This window comes from Opisthocomus hoazin, chromosome 9, assembly GCF_030867145.1.
Source record: "Opisthocomus hoazin isolate bOpiHoa1 chromosome 9, bOpiHoa1.hap1, whole genome shotgun sequence".
Taxonomy (NCBI): domain Eukaryota; kingdom Metazoa; phylum Chordata; class Aves; order Opisthocomiformes; family Opisthocomidae; genus Opisthocomus; species Opisthocomus hoazin.
Genome location: NC_134422.1, coordinates 4,922,531 through 4,940,030, shown reverse-complemented (window position 1 = coordinate 4,940,030; position 17,500 = coordinate 4,922,531). Strand labels below are relative to the sequence as shown.

General features: G+C 44.8%; 1 protein-coding gene across 19 annotated transcripts in view; it reads right to left on the bottom strand.

Moving 5' to 3' along the window:
• QTMAN (queuosine-tRNA mannosyltransferase) overlaps positions 1-17,500 on the bottom strand; it is a 202,054-nt gene that overhangs the window by 23,268 nt on the left and 161,286 nt on the right. For all 19 annotated transcript variants that reach the window (XM_075430983.1, XM_075430984.1, XM_075430988.1 and 16 more), the window contains one exon: positions 400-509. In XM_075430983.1, coding sequence (XP_075287098.1) covers positions 400-509 — 110 coding nt within the window. The remainder of the gene's footprint in view (positions 1-399; positions 510-17,500) is intronic.

Below are 17,500 nucleotides of genomic sequence, written 5' to 3'. Positions count from 1 at the left end.
CTCCACAGAAGTCCTTAACCTCACATTTGAAAGGGAACTAAGTGTTTTCACCTGCTAAAATCGCAGTCTGGATTTCAGATGAGAGACCTCGACCTGACCGACTTTGTTTCCTATCTCAACCATCCAATCACTCACACCTATCTCTCTATTTAAATAAATACAGAAGTGTTACTGAAATGCAAGTCGTAAGTAAGGTCTTGCACTGCCAAGTAACATAAAAAATACTTACTGTCTTTACAATTTTAATTTTACAACACGGCAGTATTATTTAGTTTTACAACTATGAAGATTTTAAACGTGTGCTTTTCACTAATATAAGAAAATATGTACATGGAAACTACTTCTGGAAGTATCTATTTTACGGTAACTTTACAGGAAAGAAAAAAAAAGGCAAAGTACCTGGAATTTCAGTGAAAGCCTCTCCAAGGACGGACACGTGAAAAGGTAGATCTTGCTCTTTCAGTTTCAGCAGGACTTTGAAGAAGGTCTCAGGATCTTTGTCGTGTTCCCTTGAAACAAACAGAACTCATCTCAGCATCATTTAGCTTGACTTGTGGATTGAGTTTTTTCTTTATCAGAACAGTATGTCTCTCAAACTGTACTTTTGAGGACTCGACCTCTCCAGCCTGATGTCCCTCTTTGCTTACGCTGCATGGTTGAACACGTTCCTCAACCCAACGCTCGGGATCAGAACTCGTTCTTATTGCTCTTCTCTGTCTTCAAACGATGCCTTTACTCTTTGAATCCCCAACTTTGAAACTGAGAAGGACTGAGTAATATCTCACCTAGCTGAAGGCAAAATCATGTTAAAAATGGGTAGGGTAGGAAAAAAACCTTTCTTTTTTTCCCCCCCCCCCCCTGTCAAAAAATACGTATATAAACTCCGTTACAGTCTACCCCCTTTTTCAGGAGGAATAGGTTAACCAAAGACTTTTTTAAAACCACAGGATTTCCCAAACTGGAATTTTACGAATCCATGCTACGCTGCTGAAAAGCTTCTGATCCATTCAGTGCTTTAGGTGAAGAAGAAAGGAATAAACTAACACCAGGCATTTTCTACCTTTAGACTTCTCAGGAGTTAACTGGAAGTTAAAACAGAACATAAGAAACCTGCCCTTTTTTACAATTCCAGCTGAAGACAATATTTAAAGGTTTGCATGGGTATGACACTCAATGCCTTGAAACACAAGGTTGGTTATCTAAACAGAAAATAAAAAGCCCATTTGCTAATCTATCTTCTTTACTAGCAGAGAATGAAAGGTTCAAAAGATACCACAGATGATCTAAATTTCCCAAATTCTGTAAGTTACATTAAAAATGAAATAATTCCCCCACTAAGGTGAATATTATATCTTACATTTAATTACTCTGCTTTAAATTATTGTATTTCAGACAGATGTGCACCATATGTCTTTAAAATATTTTGGTTTTATTTATTATTTAGAAAATTCCACTGTTTTCCTTCCTGTATTAAGGGAAAATCTATAGCTCAGCTGTCTTGGTGTCTTTCTTCACAGACTAATTTTGTAGAATGAATCTGTAGGTTTGTCACACTGCTATATGAAAGATTAATAATTATATCATTCAGGAAATCTGAAGCCAAATGACATCTGCAGCTCTACATGTGTTAATTTCTCATTCAGTCAATATTTTTGGTTTAGGAAATTAAAACAAATTAATCTTATAATTAATGTGACTTCCCTAGGCTGAGAAATCTTCAGGAATTGTGGAGTTTTCAGAATTAGTTGCATTTTCTTACAAGAAAGCCAGACAATAATTACTTTAAGAAGTCCTCCATCTCCCAGATTCGTTTTGTTCCCAATAATAAGGAGGAATGCAACTGCATACGCTTCGTAATTTGTTTCACATCTGTGAACCAGGAGTTTTCACGGTGGTTCCAGTAACCAAAGTGGATACGAACACTGGCTCGGAGAGAGAATTTTCTCCCAGTTGCAAAGATCCCTGAACTGCCTACCACTCTGCGTCCATCCTCACGCTTCAAACAGCCACCTGTGCCTGGCAGGTAAATTCTGCGCAGAAACACGTCGCCGGTATTTTAGTCCCCTCCAAATGCCCACCCAAGAGAGCTAAAGCGGGGTCACAGAATCACAGAATCACAGAATGGTTGGGGTTGGAAGGGACCTCTGTGGGTCACCCAGTCCAACCCTCCTGCCAAAGCAGGGTCACCCAGAGCAGGCTGCACAGGACCGCATCCAGGCGGGGCTTGAATATCTCCAGAGAAGGAGACTCCACAGCCCCTCTGGGCAGCCTGGGCCAGTGCTCCATCACCCTCAGAGGGAAGAAGTTCTTCCTCATGTTCAGATGGAACTTCACTCCAGAATTCAGACTTGGCTGGAAGGGAACACCTCCATCAGAAATGCGTACGTTTGCAAGGAAAATACCTTTGGTTTGGTGCTGGGAGTCAGTGTAATTCAGGCTAAAGCTCCCCGCTAGCCTCAGCCTCCCCTCAGCAGGGTTTCATGGGTGCTTCGGATCCCCACGAGCCCGCCCCATATCCGCCGCTGAGCCCTGCCCAGCTCATCCCAAGGTGGACCAGAACATCCCCGCCACGCCGAGCAGGCAGCCTCGACAGCCAGAGCCACGACGCTTCCAGGGACCTTTCCAAGCTCTTCGCAGTCCCGCAGTCACAAAAAGTCCTTCCAGCAAAGGATCTGCTTTCCCTCTCCCTTTCCAGAAGAGACCAGGGGTCCTGGAGGCAGCCAAAAGTGGAGGATGCTGTTGGAGCCACATTGTCAAGGAGCTGGCAGGAGAACACGCAGCCTTACAGCTCGTCGAAGCCACATAAGCTGCACATATTTAGGAAAACTGATAGGAATTGGAAGTTGCAGCTTTGTTTAATAGGTGGGGAAGAACAGAAGGGAAAATTTGGCACCCAGAAGGAATGTTGAGAGGGGAAACGTTTCCTCTGCACTGGAGCCTCTCTGACGGGTTTTCTGCTGTAGGTGATCCTCCTGCCACATCCCCTTATAAAATCTTTTGCTTTTACGTGGTACTCACAGACTTTAACGACACGTTTTGTGAATCTTGTCGCTTTTCTATTTGGGAGGTCACTTTACTCCATTGATCACAGTTCCTGTGACTTTTCCACACCACAACCGTTTTGTTTTCAGTTAAGACCTGCAGAGAGCTTCTAGCACGTGCACCTACAGATCGCAACGTACTATCGTTCCTGCAAGTTACTCAAGGTACAGCTGCTCCTGGCAGAAAGCAGTAAACAGCACAAGACCACCTCTTTGCTGCATCAAAAAGAAAAGAGCTCTGTTTCTTGGCTGACATGGAGAAAATCATATACGATCCAGTCTGCCTTACTCAGCAACAACTGCTAAACACACCAGATTGCCATAGCAGTGATCGTGGAAAAAGATGAACACAATATGGAATGTCTGTTCTGTAAAGATCTGCTCAAAATGACGTGCACTTTTGGCTGCATCTGTTGCATTTTTGAGCTTTATTAAACAGTATTAATTATATATACTCCCATTTCCTTGAGAAGAACGACGAAGCTGTACAAAAGCCTAATATCAAAATGCAGACTTTTCTTTGAAGATATTACGTTTTGGGAAAAATTGAGTTTATGTGATTCTAGGGTCTGTCTTTGCTGTTTAGTTTAGGTATTTGAAATGCTCTTGTATTTACACTTGATTTGATATGCATCTGGTAAAGGAAAGAACTGGGCACGGTATGGGCTCTGAATTTCATCGTAACAACACGAGAACATCAGAATGGCCAAACTCCAGTTGCAAATGTCACAAGACAGACACAGGCACCACAGCTACGCTCAGCTTTGAGAGCGCTGCCACGGGAGACACCCCATCTCCACCTTTAGATACTGCACTTCAAAAATTTCTATCTGCCATTACTCGAGGCATTTTTTTCATTTTTGAGTCTAAAACACATTGTAAGAGAGACGTGTGAAGTCTTGGCTGGGGTTTAGCGGTCTGGGTATGGGAACGTGGCCCAGGGTTCAGCCCGATTTGCTGCCTTCCATTTCTCATCTCAAAGAGAACTTTCAAGAGGGTCCTTGAAACGGGGAAGGGGAGGGCGGCAGCAGCGGCAGCACCAGCACTGAGCCTCCATTATCTCTGCCGTAGATTTTCTGTTTATAAAATGGGTGTGACAGTATTATTTTTTCACCACAGAAGGATGCTGTCAGGATTAATTGATGGCTTGACATCCCTCTTTTCAGCCTAAACCGATTAAACCCAGCAACTTCATAGCACTACGACGATGCTCCTCTCTACAATCAACGGCAGCAGTCTTCACGGCACCCTCCAGCTATTTATTTCAGGGGTTTTGTGAACTCAGCCTGAGCCCTCGAGCCTTACCCACTGCTGGAACTGGAAGGACAGCGTGCGGAGACCAGCTAAACTGGAGCTATTCCCTGGGGCTGCAGGATACCTGTATCCCCAACCAGTGATGGAAAACATATTTAAAAAAAAATAAGAGAAATAGCAGAATTTGGCCCTTTACAGTGCATACTCCTCTCTCGAATTTGAGTGAAATTCAGTGTGAGACCCATATGGTCTTCTCAGACTTAAGTTTAATTTTTTAAGTATATGTAAACTTCTAATACATGGTGATAACGGCAGTTCTTTCAGATTTAGAGGAAGACACATATAGCTATGCAATTAGAAAGCAGAAGAGTTGGGGAAAAGAGACAGGACTTGCTCAAAGGGGCAAAATACATGAAGTCTCTTTAAAAAAAAAAATATTAAAAACTAGTTTATGCAAGTTAATCAGCAACATAAAAGTGCTAAGCCAGGGGAGAAAGTCTTAATATTTGAGAAAGTCTTAATATTTGAGAAAGTACTGCGGACAGGGTATGCCATGCTCGTGATAACAGCGGCCCCGTCGTGCCATCTCTCAAGGGGCTACATATTCTGAAAGGGTTACAAATAAGCTCAGCTAAAAGCAATATTAAAAGGGTTGATCTTAATCTTCTTAGGACATTTAGCATGGGAGATTTTCAGTGGTAGAGAAGCCCAAACTGTGAGGGCACGCCGGAATATCTCTTTGTCTAGTGCATTCAATCCAAGCAATTCAAACCGGGGGCATCTCCTCGCGCCTCCCCATTTTGTAAAATCACCTGAACGCCAGGTGGGCAAAGGTGGGAAATGGCAATGCTAAAACAGGTACAAAATCCTCAGAAGTTAAAGTAGCTTTTTAATTATTGGTTGGTTGGGGTTTTTTTTGGATATATAGCAAGAGCTAAAAGACCAATTCCTGCCTACCTGCAGTTATTGCTAGAAAATGCCTGATAAAATGGGCCACTGAAGTATCACTCATTATTGATGAAGCTGGGCAGCAGTCGTAGACACAGAGGACTGGGGAGCCAAGAGACACCCAGGGAGGAGAAAAAGGGAGCGGGGACATCAGCCAGGGCCAGGCACAGCCGCTGCAGAGCACAGCGAAGGCAGGGACGGGGCTGGGCAAGTCTGTGGGCACAGGATCAATAATTAGAAGTGAAGGAAATGAAGTTTCTAAGACGCAGAACTTTAGGTACACGACAGCAGTCCTTTAGTTTCGGGGAAGTGAAACAGTGAGGAGCGAGTCTGGCAGCAAGCAGGGCAGGCGAGATGAGCAAAGCAAGATAGTGGGGCAGAGAACCACAAGAAGAGTAAAACAAATATAATAAAATACAAATATTCAAGTTGAAAATTAAAAAATGATGGCATATCCAAACCCAGGGGGAAAACCGATAAATACAGGGTAAAACAAAGAGAAAAAGGAAAAGGCACAGGCTCGGGAGAAAAGAATACAGAAAAATCAGACTTGGAGCCAGAGAGAAAGCATTTGAGGGTGCTATCAGTGGCAGAGAACAGGTCAGAAAAATATCAGTAAAGATATAAATTAGGAAGCAAAAATAAAACCGCCTGATAATTAAAGGAGGAGAACCGAAGAGCAAGAGAATAACGAGAGCAAAGGCATTTGCAGGGAAGCAGAGTGCAGCGAGGACGCAGAACAAAAGCACCACGGAGGGGAAGGCAGAAATATCTGCGAAGCCCCGCTTAGAAGTTCACATTTTTGAAAGAATGAAGGTGAAGAAGAGCATGGGCAGTCACGGGTGCCGAGAGGGGCCGCGAGGCGAGGGCTGCCCCTCTGTCACAGCCCGAGCCAGGAGCTGGAAGGTGCCTTTATCCCAGCGACCTTCTCCGTGCCCGTGATAACAGCAGGAACTGGAGGTTCTTCGCTGCTCTGACTGATACGGTGCAGACTCGGGCAGGGCGATGAAGGATGCCACGGGCTGATAAGAGAACTCGCACGACATCAGCCGTCTGCTGACCCTCTATCTGTGCGGGGCATTCTCAAGCAGCGAACAGCAGCACATCGATAAACGGCGCGGTCTGTGCACGCGTGCTCTGCTGAACTATAAGCGGGGCTCGGTTTCATGTCAAACCGAACCTGAAGAACAATATCCGTGATTTTTTTCACAGAATCACAGAATGGTCGGGGTTGGAAGGGACTTCTGTGGGTCATCTAGTCCAACCCCCTGCCAAAGCAGGGTCACCTACAGCAGGCTGCACAGGACCTTGTCCAGGTGGGTCTTGAATATCTCCAGAGAAGGAGACTCCACAACAGAATCACAGAATGTTCGGGGTTGGAAGGGACCTCTGTGGGTCATCTAGTCCAACCCTCCTGCTGAAGCAGGGTTACCTACAGTAGGCTGTAGAGGACCTTGTCCAGGCGGGTCTGGAATATCTCCAGAGAAGGAGACTCCACCACCTCCCTGGGCAGCCTGGGCCAGGGCTCCGTCACCCTCAGGGTGAAGAAGTTCTTCCTCATGTTCAGGTGGAACTTCCTGTGCTTCACTTTGTGCTCGTTGCCCCTTGTCCTGTCACTGGGCACCACTGGAAAGAGTATGGCCCCATCCTCCTGACTCCCACCCTGCAGATATTTATAAGGTCCCCTCTCAGCCTTCTCTTCTTCAGGCTGAACAAGCCCAGTTCCCTCAGCCTTTCCTCGTAGGAGCTGCTCCAGTCCCTTCACCATTCTCGTAGCCCTCCGCTGGACTCTCTCCAGTAGCTCCTGGTCTTTCTTGAACTGGGGAGCCCAGAACTGGACACAGCACTGCAGATGGGGCCTCACTAGGGCAGTGTAGAAGGGAAGGAGAACTTCCCTCGATCTGCTGGCCACACTGTATTTACTGCATTACACTTTGATATTTGTATGTTAAATCTTGAGCTCAGCAATGTCTGAATATAGGTTTATTACAAGCTAATAATGTTAGAAAGTAGCAGTGCAGTCACAAAAAAATAAGCCCGGCCTTCCAAACAGAACTGCGGAGTTCTGGTCTTTTCCTGACACTGATTTCCCACGACATGGCTCTGCCCAGGTTTCCCCATCTGTAAGATCCAGCCTTGCAGGAGCTTTCCTTTACAGAAATGTGGATCAGAGGATCAGAGTCAGTAAATACTTCATGAGGATAATATTCTTCTTCTAGTACGGGTCTCGCGTTACAAGCCTATTCAATATAACAAATGAAATACATTCTAGTCATTGCTTTCATGGAGGACAGAGGATTTTCCTCAATCTAATGACTTTAATACACATTTTCTATGTGAAGATTGAGGAAAAAAAAAAAAGAGGGACCAAAAAAAATTAAAATTCTAATACCAAATTTCTGGTAACAATGGTCACGGTAACTGAAAAAGAGGAAATCTTACTGCCGGGAAAGAGCTATTAGAAAAGAAACAGGGGAAAAAGAAACAACCATGAAAATGCAAACACGAAGGAAAAGTTAATTGCTTGCCATCTATTCATCACAGCATTTTTCCATCTTTTTACATTTCCAATATGAGGTAGAGTGTAAATATGTAGTTAAGTCCAATGAGTTTTCTTCGTCAGCTGATGCGCTCACCAAATGTCTTTGCTGTTAATTTGTGCCTCTAAACATTGTCTGGCATCCTCAGCATCAAAAGTTACCATAATACCTAATACCCCCTCAGTTAACAGAAAATGGAGTCAAGTAGAAAGAAACATTTTTGCATAAGGGTCACCGAAAAAAAGGACCCTACGGAATAAATCTGAGCTCGCGACCTGCAGGTCCTACAAACAAAAAAGGTCTCGATCCTCGCCTGCACTTGCAAAACACCCCCACAAGCCAAGGAATTAAAAAATGGCACTGGAGAGGCAAAAAGCAGCCAAACAGCGCTGGCAAACACAGTGCTTGATTTCCTATTCTAGCCCGTGACGTCTTTACAGTGAGGAGCTCTGATTTTTTCAAATTGCCGGCCTGAGAAAAATGGGTGGCATTTTGCTTTACGCTGGAAAAGCATTTTCTCCTATCTTGTGTTATCTAGAAGAGATTCATAAAAAAAAGAACCTTGGGAGTTTATTGTTTAGATTCTTCTTCCTCTCCCCTCCACAATTCACGAAGCAAAAACTCCAAATAAAATATTGCGCATTCTCTAACCAAAGAAACCTCCGGATCAGCATCAGTCACTGAGGCTCCTGCTTCTTTCCTAAAGAGAGATCACCCTTCGCAGACAAAGACCGGCGCTTGGTCTCGGCTACCTTCGTGTACAAACCAGTGCGCTTCCATCCCGATGTCTTTTCATTTCTTTTGCTCCAACTTGGCGAACCCAGCTTTTCACAAGTACAGGATTCAGACAAAAAAAAACATTTTAGTCAAATTTGCAACGCAACCCAGTAACTGCTACGGACTACCCTCAAATAGTTTCTTTTAAAAAAAACATTAGAATTAACTTCCTTTTATGCTCCAAAGGTAACATAACAAATGGTTTCCTCTTGTTGTGAGGCAAGATAAAATAATCTGAGTGACCCTGACAGCCCTGATAACCAAACACAATATATCCTATTGTAATTTAACATACTGTAAAAAAAAGCCATGTCATGGTAATAATAGATGGGTATGAGTATGATAATAAGTGGGTAAGAATCTACTCAGGTGGTTCCCTGGAAGAACAGAAAAAGAATCAAATATAAATTATGACATTAAAAAAAATTACTACCCATTTGCCTGAGAACGGCAATCCCACCGTACAAGACCTTCTGCGATTTCCATGGTGGACTCACACCCCCAAACTACAACTACTTCATACTCCACCACATACACCGCCTGCGTCAAAAAATAAGTCCTGGTCCTTACTAACACCTCGAGAGGGATCAGCTCAGGTGCATAACGTAACTCATCCTTTTTGGATTTGTGAAGCTGTCATCTCCAAGGACGAAGCTCCTAAGCAGGAACTTTCCTGGCACCAAGACCAAGGCCTGAAACTCATTATCCAACACGATTAAAGCAACTACAAATCTCACCGCTTTCAGAATGAGGAATCAACGCATTTCACTGAGTCAGTTTTTGCACAAGCACAACTGAGGAAAAGCAGAGATTAGAGGACAAACGGAGGCAAAAAATACAGTGAAAACATGGAGAAAAGGAAAGCAGGGGAGGAGAAGAAGGGAAAGGGAGAAGGGAGTCAAACAGTTGCTGTGCGGTAAGAAGAGGAAACGAATTAAAAAGAGCTCTGAAGGAAGAAACGTAACCCTCCTATTATTGGTGAAAATAAGGAAGAACAGTAGATCATTTGCTTAGGAAATACTTGATTTTCGTCTCTTGGACGGTATTCGCGTACTTTGGTCAGGGGTGCTGCGAATTACAAACGGAGCTGGTGGCACCACTGCTAAGTTTGCCCGGGACTTCCTATTGCAAAATCTCTCCTGTCCTTGTTTATGATGTTTCCCAGGACTCAGGCTATCTTGGACTATAATCTTCTAATAAAATTCTGCCAAAAGTTTTCCAGAACATCCAAACAACAAGATTTAAAAAAAACCCCAACACCAGCGAGTAAAACTGCAAGCCATATCTTGCATGTATCACACTTCAAGTAAGCCTCTGCTTTAAGCATTGGAACCTCTTCTTGTTTTAGAGTAAGAACAGAATATTTGGATGCGTTCGATTTTGAGTCGAAGATACGCTTTTCGTTGCATGCGTTGGAAGTCCTAAAAACATAGCCAAGCCTTTGAAAAACTTCTTTTTGGGCCTGGTCACTGAATGGTCCATGTGTCTCAGACACACCTTAGGCGAAGGCTGAGCAACACAGTCCTGCTGTCACAGGTCAGGCTGCTAAAACCCAGGCGGGATCCCACATCTGAACTGAAAACACAGTCCTTGTCTTCACTTTCAATGATTCCTCTACTGGATTCAGAATGAAATTACTGGGCTTTGCAGAACAAAGAACTGGTTTGTATGTACTGAAGATAAGGAACAACAAGAAAATGGAAGACTTGGTTAAGAAAATAAAGCAGTATACGAGATGGGTTCAAGAGGCAGAAAGTTGTAATGGCAACATGTGCTTTTCTAGTTTGACTAAAACTCTCAGATGTGGACTAGAGAAAAGCAAAGGGGCCAAATAAGATCTGATCAATATGCCCGGTTACGCAAGAACATCATGGCAAAGAAATAGTGAGCTGAGTGAAGGAGTAGAGGAGATGGGAAAAACACACAACGCAGGGCCAGTTCATATGGGAAAAGTGTGCTAAGCTGAATAAGGACACCCAGTATAAGAGAGCAAGAGGACAACACAGTCAGGTTGGACAACGGGGCTTAGAAGCAAACTGGGACCACTGAGTTGTAGAAGGTGCCTCGCACAGACAGGGAGGGAGACTGAAACGATGGAGACAGAGAAAGGTTGACAAACTGGAGAGGAGAAAATCTGGATGCAAATTTGCTGCACAAGGAGACTATAGGAGGAGATCGCCAAGGAACTGAGCATAGCAAAGAGAAAAGGAAGAGGTTTGAAAGGCCAAGACCAGCTTGGGTGAATGAAGCAGCAAAGGATTATTCTGATGGCAGTAAGGTGTAAGAGCATAAGCCCTCTTCCTTCAGAGGAACCTGACAGGACTCCTCAGTCCTACCAGTTCATGTGTGTTTCTACTCTAACTTGAGTTTCTCCATTGTACCAGAGAAGAAAGACACCATAAAATGAGTCTCCCATCACGCAAACAGGGAGAGCCGAGCTTACTGGAGCTTTTAGGGAAACCTGGTACTTCTATTCCAAACTTTAAGAATCTTCAAATGTCCAGGCAATGCAGTTGTAGTCTTACATTAACTCGAAATCACTTTTTTAAGCATGGCTGAAACATTCATTACAATAGGCTTCAGAGGACGGCACTGAAGTGGCTGCCCTAGGTTTCTGCATGTGAGATTTTACGCAGAATCTTTACGGCATTTAACTTTTTCCTTGTATTTAAGAAAACAGGTACGTCACAAGGGGCAAGGGCTCTAAAATAAAAGAGGGCAGATTTAGATTAGATATTAGGAAGAAATTCTTCACCACGACGGTGGTGAGGCCCTGGCCCAGGGTGCCCAGAGAAGCTGTGGCTGCCCCCTCCCTGGCAGGGTTCAAGGCCAGGTTGGACGGGGCTTGGAGCAACCTGGGCTGGTGGAAGGTGTCCCTGCTCATGGCAGGGGGGTTGGAACCAGATGATCTTTAAGATCTCTGCCAACCCTTACCATTCTATGATTTTATGATCAGAGCGCAAAACCATCCCACGGAGCAGAAAACCGCTCACGGGGCTTGAATTTTGCTTTTGTTACAGGTACCAGTGCTCCTACCCTCCAATATAATGGTTCACTACTCGCACCCAGGTAAGGCGCTGCTTCAGCCTCGACTCTGCCGGGGTGGAAAAAGGGTTGACACAAAAGTGCTCCAAACGCAATGAGAAGCAGAATTGGGCCACAGAGCTCAAATATAGAAAAGAAAGTAGAGTGCTTAGTAGAAATGAAAGAACTAAGTGTATTTGGGGAAGCAGTGAGTAAAAAAAAAGTTTTGTTTTAATACAATTCTTTTTCAGCCTATTAAGTTCCCCAGTATCAGAATGCGGTCTGCTAAAAGTTAGTAAATAAAGGCTTTCAGGAGAGCTTTATTAAATCACTTATGACTTATCAAGTTAAAACTCCCACTCAGATATCTTAATAAAACTTTCAGAGAATATATTTAATTTTCCTGGAAATCAGAAGCCAATTACTAAGTACAGGAGTTACTGTCTGCTACACCACCGATCAGCTTTCTGTAAATAGAATATTTACCAACAACTCCAATTTAGTTCTCTAAAGTTTCAGTTTCTGAAGGTCAAATAACTATGTAACTGCTTAATAAAGAAGCAAAGAAGTACCTCTAAATATCTCCAAGCTCTGATGGGCTTATATTCTGCTCCTTAGGTGAGGTATTAGCAAAGCTTATTTATTTTCATTTCCAAGGCTTTTATTTGCTCATTCCCTTGTGGTAAAGCTGATTTCCATGATGATTCCCTTCTTAATTTTAATACCCTTTTTACTCATCATATAGACATAAGAATTTTCCATAAAATAATGAAACCCTTCCAAAGGAAATGAAGACAACTAGGAAAGGAAAGTAAACTACAGCTTACTCTTCTTTTTTTTTTTTCCAATTAATTGATCCACTCTAATATGCATATATGAAAGACTTTTTTTTTTAATGAAAGGAAAATAAGGTTAATTAACATAAAAACCCTCACTCCTTGAGATGTTGAATTTTGTATTTTATCCATGCTGCCTTAAGTGCCTTGATTTCCCAGTAATGACCTAGTTCTCCTAATGAGTAACATTAACCCCTGGCTGTAGCTGTCCAGGACTTAATTGTCAACTGGAGCTGAAATAGGAGAGTTTGCCGATCAGCAGGTATGTGGTATATTAACTCATGTCATTTCAGACTCTAATAAATAAATCTGTTGCTAAGGCAACAGGAACATCAGCTATATCACTTTTTTCTCCTCCCCCCCCCCTTTTTAAAGGAGACTGCCTTTCACATCGAGCTTTTAAAAAAGGAAATTAACTACATGCAACCGTAATTAGAAGAAACATCGTGTCTTATCTCAAAAACATATCTACATTAATGAAAAAAGGCATTCAAAAAGAAGACTGCTCTCTGCTGTGACCAGGGTAACTGAAATTCTTTCCTTCCACTGAGGGAATGCAATCTGAAGTGTACATCTGAGTGAGAGAGATCACAAAATATTTCAGCTCTTCGTATTTCTGAGATAGTTTCCCCTCTCCTCCAGCACGCTGCTGATGCAAACTGCTTCAACTACCGATCAGGAGTCCGTGCAACTGAAACCATACGAGAGAAAACACCACTCAAACCCAAACGCCGTCACTACCCCCCCGTGCATCTTCCGACGCGACGGGCAGACACGCGATCTTTGGGAAAGCTGAAAAATAGCCCATTTTTTCAGCTCATCAGCTTTACCCGCTACTGAACATTTCAGCACCTGATTTAAAGGCAGATGCCATTGCTCCTCCACGTCCCACGGAGGCAGTTACCTGATTCTAGCACGGAAAAAGCAAGGAGAAGCTGGAGGAACACAGAGGCATCTCCAAGGGCAGACGCGATGTGGGGAGCAAAGCCGGTAACTCACTTTCTGCCTTAGTTTCTCCACCTCTAAGCTCGGATCCTGAACACTCCTGAACAATCCTGAACACAGATTCAAGGTTTCACAGCAAGGCAAAGCGCACACAAACGCAGGCAGTACAGATAGTTTTGCGTTCCACCAGGTTTGGGAAGGAGGATCTTGGTGCTCTCTGTCTGGGGATGATGCGCCGCTGGGGTGTCTCGGCACCTCACCGGTGAATGTCGCAGCCCTCACTTCATTCCTGCCGTTCTACCGCGGCATGAGGTGTTTGTCTTCAAATTTTCAAAACTGATGACAGGCTGACGTTTAGTTTGTGACTACAGGACAGCTCTTGTCTACTCTTGTCTATCTCTAGCTACCCACATCTCAGTCAGAGAGGAGGTAAAAAGAGAACTGAAGAGAGGTCCATAAGGTCAACTATTGCTCCTGGAACTGTTACTATAGGCTCTACCCATACTATAAACGCAACAAACTACTCGAAACTGTATCTGGCTTTTTAGCTGAAGAATACAGAGGTGTCATAAAGCATCTTTTTGGCCATTATCAAAATTTAGAGATGTTTTCTCTTCTGGACTATCAACTTCTGACAGCCTTTCGAGAAAATGTGCTATAAGAAAGATGGAAAAAATGATGCTGAGATGTCCACTATAGCAGGAGAACTCTCACACCCAGGAGGTCTTCAGTACGTGCTGAACATTTCTACAAGCTCCTAAACACAGTGATCAAGAAATAGTGCATCTTCCACTGGACGGGTGCAACACCCCAGGTCCTCAGGCAGAAGATTTCAAGGTTGGACTTCACTGAATGAACGACCAAAGAACGGATACTTCCAAACTGCTCTTCCACTTAGCATTTAAATCTGACCTTCTCAGAGTATTTCATTAACTTTCTTATTTGCTATATATAAAAAAATAATAGTATCTGCTCTCAAACTTCACTCCAGCTTGCAGGAAAGTGAAATTAGGCTATTTTATTTCCTCTTCAGGTGATCAAGAAGCAAGGATGTTGGCTTCCACGTCATCAGGTGGCACTTCTGTGGCACTGGTTCATTCACTACGTGCCACCTGCATCGCACTCCCGGTGAACACCGCTTTCTTTGGGAGTATTAGACAGCTTTTCTTAGACACTGCTAGAAAGTTTCCATTTTGAAATTGTTATTTCACCTCCTATGGGCGTCGCATCTGGTACCTTTTAGTTAAGGCTGTACGAACACTTGCATTTCAAGCCTTTGTTTTCAGTCTGTCTTATCTATTCACCACGTTGGCCTTTTGGGATTAAATTTGCCAGAATCAGTTGCTCCTCAAAGATGAGGTTTCCTTGCGGAAACCCACTCCCCATTCAGCACGGATCCAGAGCCAAGCTCTCCACCGCTCTCCCGTGCAAAGGGGCAGAACAGACCCAGGCAGCTACGATTTCCCCAGAATGGGGGATCTACCTCCCTTTGACAACACCCAACCTCCGCCTTCCTTACACGACATCGCACGACTGGCCACCAGCAGGGAGGAGCAGGACCACGGCCCTGTCTTCCACGTGCTCTCTGCAGGCTGCTTCCAATGTTGAGGATGCCTGTCGAGCCTCAGAGTCTTCATGGGTACTCCAAGATGATTTCTAGGTGGAGCACCTACTCTTTCATCTTTTGCTGTCTTGCTATACCTACATCTTGATGGGATGAACTTTGGTCCAGAATACTCGCCAGTGTGAGGAAAATATGACTTGGGTATAGATTCACTGTATTCTCAAATGTCTCTAAATTAAATAGTTTTGAAATCTGAATTCAAAGGCAAAGAGTAACTACACGAATTCTGTATTGCACTGCCAAGATGAAGAGGAAGAAGAAGCTACTATCAATGAAACGCCTTTCCAGGCTCCTCTCCCTCGCAGTGGACTTGCGCTCAGCTCACTGATGGAGAGCTGCCCCATCACAGAAGGCACAACACTGACTGCACTAGCAGGGACCAGCCCTTTCCAAGGACCTGCTCCCGAGCGAAGGGGACCAGGTCCTAATGGTGGGCAGCCACGTGTTACTACAGCAACGGTGATGACAAAACCACCTTTCCTCCACGGACTCATTTCTTCAGCTCTTCGGCTTCATGACATTAAACACGGGCAACTGGGCACAGCGTTATCTCTGCACCCACCGTTTTCCCTCAGACCAGAAACCTTCTGATAATTTTTGAAATCTAGATTTTGTTTTTCTTCTGAATTTCCTCATCGTGACTTCCACCGCCGTTCCTCGTGCTCCTGTATCTCCTGCCCCATGTCCTTCCCCATGCTCTTGTCACATGTTGGTACGTACGGAGACAAGATAACGGGCTTATCTGATCTTCCACGTGGACTGATAGCGGCTATTTGTTTCATGTGTGTGTAAATTCTTGCTGATTCCCCATGTGATCTTCTATCACACCCGCACAATTAGGGGAAGAAGAATTGATTTCTGACAACTTTCTCTTATCAGGTCTTTAACTGCTGAGATGATACAGCGCGCACAGGGAAAAAAGAAAAACCGTAAGGCTCAGGTGACTGCCCTCAGTTCAAAGAAGCACTGCAAGCCTTCTCCATGGAAGAGAGAAGTAAAGAGGCTCCAATCTTACAAGAAAATTATGTATGTCTCACCTGGATGATGTGACTGTGATTGGGGTGCAGTGAGAGTCCAGCGGAGGGTTACGAGGATGATGAAGGGACTGGAGCATCTCCCCTACGAGGAGAGGCTGAGGGAGCTGGGCTTGTTCAGCCTGTGGAAGAGCAGACTGAGAGGGAACCTTAGAAATGCTTATAAGTATCTGCAGGGTGGGTGTCAGGAGGATGGGGCCAGACTCTTTTCAGTGGTGCCCAGTGACAGGACAAGGGGCAACGGGCACAAACTGAAGCAGACGAAGTTCCAGCTGAACATGAGGAAGAACTTCTTCCCTCTGAGGGTGACGGAGCCCTGGCCCAGGCTGCCCAGGGAGGTTGTGGAGTCTCCTTCTCTGGAGATATTCCAGACCCGCCTGGACAAGGTCCTGTGCAGCCTGCTGTAGGTGACCCTGCTTCGGCAGGAGGGTTGGACTAGATGACCCACAGAGGTCCCTTCCAACCTCTACCATTCTGTGAGTCTGTGATTCTGTGGGCTTGCGGCTTCGCACATCCACTGTCACGCTCGTGTGCAGAAAGAGCCGAGGAACACGCTGGTGTACCCCAAGCACAGCAAAAATAGCTTTGACCAGTGTTGGGGGGCAGTGAGGGGGAATAACGTACATGTACAAATGCCGCTGGGTTAGTTTTAGGGGAGAGAGGAGGATTGTGCCACACCAACCAATGCCATCCCAACACATCCATGCTTCACCAAAGAAGCGTTTTATCACCTTGCGACGAAAACCTGTGGGACAGCACGAAGTTCTGCTCAAATCCGGGAACCTCACTCACTGATCCCCAGAATTTTGCTCTCCGTTTCCAGCAAAGCCCATTTGCACAGAGGGAAGAGTAATTCCTCGGCACAGCCCTCGCAGGAAGGCAGCTCGGAAACCCCTCGCAGCCTTTTCTCCGGATCCTCGGCCGTAAGTCATTTCTATTAGCAGCGCCTCGCTACAGACGTTTATAACAAAACATTAAAGACTGGGTGAGAAAGGCGAAAACAAATTACTCTGCGGAGAACCTAGCAACTCTGCTAAAATACTGTCAGTTATTTATCTGCTGTCGGCAGCACGCTGCAATCCTCGAGAGGCTCGGACACGGGGGGGGACGGAGGGAAGGGGCACGGATCGCATCGCAGGGCCCGTTCTCACGCAAAGGCATTTTAACGCCGATTTCAAGCGAGATCCGCGTCTGCTCGAGGACGTGGCGTCGGGTCCGGACGCGTTTCCAAGCGGGCAGGGCCTGCGTCGGGTTGGCTGAGCGGCGCTGGGGCTAACGCCGTATTTTAGGGCGCCGGGCACTCACGCGGTGAGGTCAGCATCACTTCGCTTCGAGAAGTTCTCTGTAACAACAGCACGATTTCACAAAGATATCTGGGGTTTTTTATTAATAGTTTAGCCGAAGGGGGTTTTTTGTTAGGTGAAGGTGAAGACAGGAGCGCTAAAAAAAAAATAAATTCTTCCTTTTCTATTTTTTT